This window comes from Vigna angularis, chromosome 2 (genome assembly GCF_016808095.1).
Source record: "Vigna angularis cultivar LongXiaoDou No.4 chromosome 2, ASM1680809v1, whole genome shotgun sequence".
NCBI classification, from domain to species: Eukaryota; Viridiplantae; Streptophyta; class Magnoliopsida; order Fabales; family Fabaceae; genus Vigna; species Vigna angularis.
In genome coordinates, this window is record NC_068971.1 from 14,737,501 (window position 1) to 14,739,817 (window position 2,317).

At 35.7% G+C, this 2,317-nt stretch overlaps 1 protein-coding gene across 2 annotated transcripts in view; it reads right to left on the minus strand.

The window, feature by feature from the left end:
• Window positions 1-2,043, minus strand: part of LOC108328332 (protein trichome birefringence-like 34) — a 3,038-nt gene extending 995 nt beyond the window's left edge. The window contains exons 1-4 of one of the 2 annotated variants that reach the window (XM_017562192.2): window positions 1,629-2,043; window positions 1,257-1,434; window positions 962-1,158; window positions 612-770 (exon numbers count right to left, since the gene is read on the minus strand). In XM_017562192.2, coding sequence (XP_017417681.1) covers window positions 612-770; window positions 962-1,158; window positions 1,257-1,434; window positions 1,629-2,020 — 926 coding nt within the window. In that variant the 5' untranslated portion in view covers window positions 2,021-2,043. The remainder of the gene's footprint in view (window positions 1-611; window positions 771-961; window positions 1,159-1,256; window positions 1,435-1,628) is intronic. The other variant, XM_017562193.2, reaches the window with a different exon arrangement.
• Between the last annotated feature and the right edge of the window lie 274 nt (window positions 2,044-2,317).

A 2,317-nucleotide genomic window follows, 5' to 3' on the forward strand; every position in this document is an offset into this window, starting at 1 on the left:
TAAAAGTTTTCCCACTGATTACTCAGTTGTATTCCTACACAATATATAGAGCAATCAGTAAAAAATCTTCGAAAAGTTTCTACCAATAAAAAAACACCTAGCATCAATGGTATTTAACGAAAAAGCAAGATAACTTTGCTTTTCGTAGAATCAATACAACATATTCAAAACGTGAAATTTGAGTTTGAAAATTCATATATAATTACTTCTCAATGTTTGAACATGTAGGACATTTTTTACGGGAGAGGGCTCCATCATAGATATTAGGATAAATTGGCCCACCTTCATGTGCATAAAATTGTAAATGTAGTTTCCTCACTTGAAAGAATTGTATGCGACAAACACCCTTTCAACACAAGAGTTTGGGTTAATTTATATAAGAAATTTCCAATTTAAGACAGATTTATAGATTTTTTTTTCTTATACATTGTTTTATTTTTCAATTTCTGAGTCTTATACTTAGTTAGATTTCCCAAAAGAATAAATTAATATTTCGTGGCATCAATTTTGTCACTAAACGCATGCATTTTGGGGGATGAACTTGTGCAATGGATATGATTCTATATATCACCAATGAACAAATATGATGGTTGTTGTGTTAATGTGGATACCTTTCATGAGTGGGTGACATGCTAACGAAAAACAAACGGGTCTTGTTACGATTGACATGCACTTCCAACCAATCGGACCACGTTCTCAGGGCCATTTCATAGACTCTCAACATTTCCACACCTTTGTAGACACCATCTGGGTCTCCAAATGATCCCCACCTGCTTGTTCAATTAACAATGTCACAGTCAAAATCAATTTGTAAAGTGGAGTTAGATGCATGATTATGTGTTGAATATAGTACAACACGACCCTACACAATCATGTCATGTGGTGGTTGGAATTGAAGTTAGAGCTGTTGGCATGCAAGTTGATGAAAGGAAGTGATGGTTAGGTTAACCATTCAACTTACAGAACATTCATGACTGGCCTTCTCCACCACAGATATGTATTGAAAACCAGAAAATCTGCATCGGTCCAATACTTTGCATGTTTTTCTATTGCCTTCACTCTCACTGTGCGTTCTACCACCTTATGGTTTACTGGGTCATCTGAGTTCGATTCTACAAGTAACGGAGACCAATAGTGCTCAATACTTGCATTGTATTCCTTCAGTAAACATGTTAATGAAACATATATATATATATGTGTCAGCAACATAGACAATAATAGGTTATGTACGAGTCCTATGTTTAATGAGGACTTACTTTGGCCTTGAAAATGTTGAGTGAAGCATTAGCAGTGGAATGCATGGATTTGAGGGTTTTGGGAAGTATAGAGTCAACAAGACAGACCATGGAAACCCATTGGCCTCTGATGAGTGAATCCCCCACAAACACAAGTCTCTTGTTCCTTAGTCTTTCAAGCAGTGCTGTGGCATTGAACCTTATTAACATAGAAACAACCACATTCCACAAACCTCAAAAACTATAGCCAAACCTCGTTAGTCATATATACCATATAACAGGCATATATAAACTGAGACACATAATGAAATTGTATTTTTTCTTCTGCTATGTATGTGACCTAAAGATTGTTTAAGATCATAAACACGTAATAACTATCTTAGAATTACACACCTTGGAAGATCACAGTGGTTAGGTTGCCATCTCCAATTCTGGTAACTAAGGTCTTTCCTTCCAAACTTCTCACAAGCCAACTGATCTGACATGAAGCTGCATTGCAGCTCTTTGTACAATGGATACGATTGGTTATCAAAAACCCACTTACCAGAGAAGAAGTCACACTTTGATGATGATGATGATGATGATGATGAAGAAGAAGATGATGAGAAGGAGGAATTACTAGAGGCATTTATGGTGGGAGATAAATGTCCTCTGTCATGTCTTACATAAATGGTAGTAGTGAGAAGTATAAGAGTGGTTAAGATGGCTACAAGAGAATGAAAGGTGTTTCTAACTCCCCAAGAACTTCCTCCTACCATCACTTGCTGTGTCTTTGCCATTTTCATTTTGGCTTCTTCGTTTCCACAGCAACATCCCTTCCTCCTTTTTGAAGCTTCGTTGCAATCGGTTGGTGAGAAAGGTTTGTATTCTAGCTTAGACAACTTGTCCACTAGTAGGTAGAGTATGATGCACTTCCAAGCTTTTCTTATCCATCATATATTCCCACTCAAAATGGTATCATATAAGTATTTGATAAAAAAAAAAAAAACACTATGTTAAGAATGCAACCAATTTTGTGATGGTTAAACATGGATTTTAGTCTTTATATAAAAAAAAGTAATATTATTTTTACACTCAAAAAA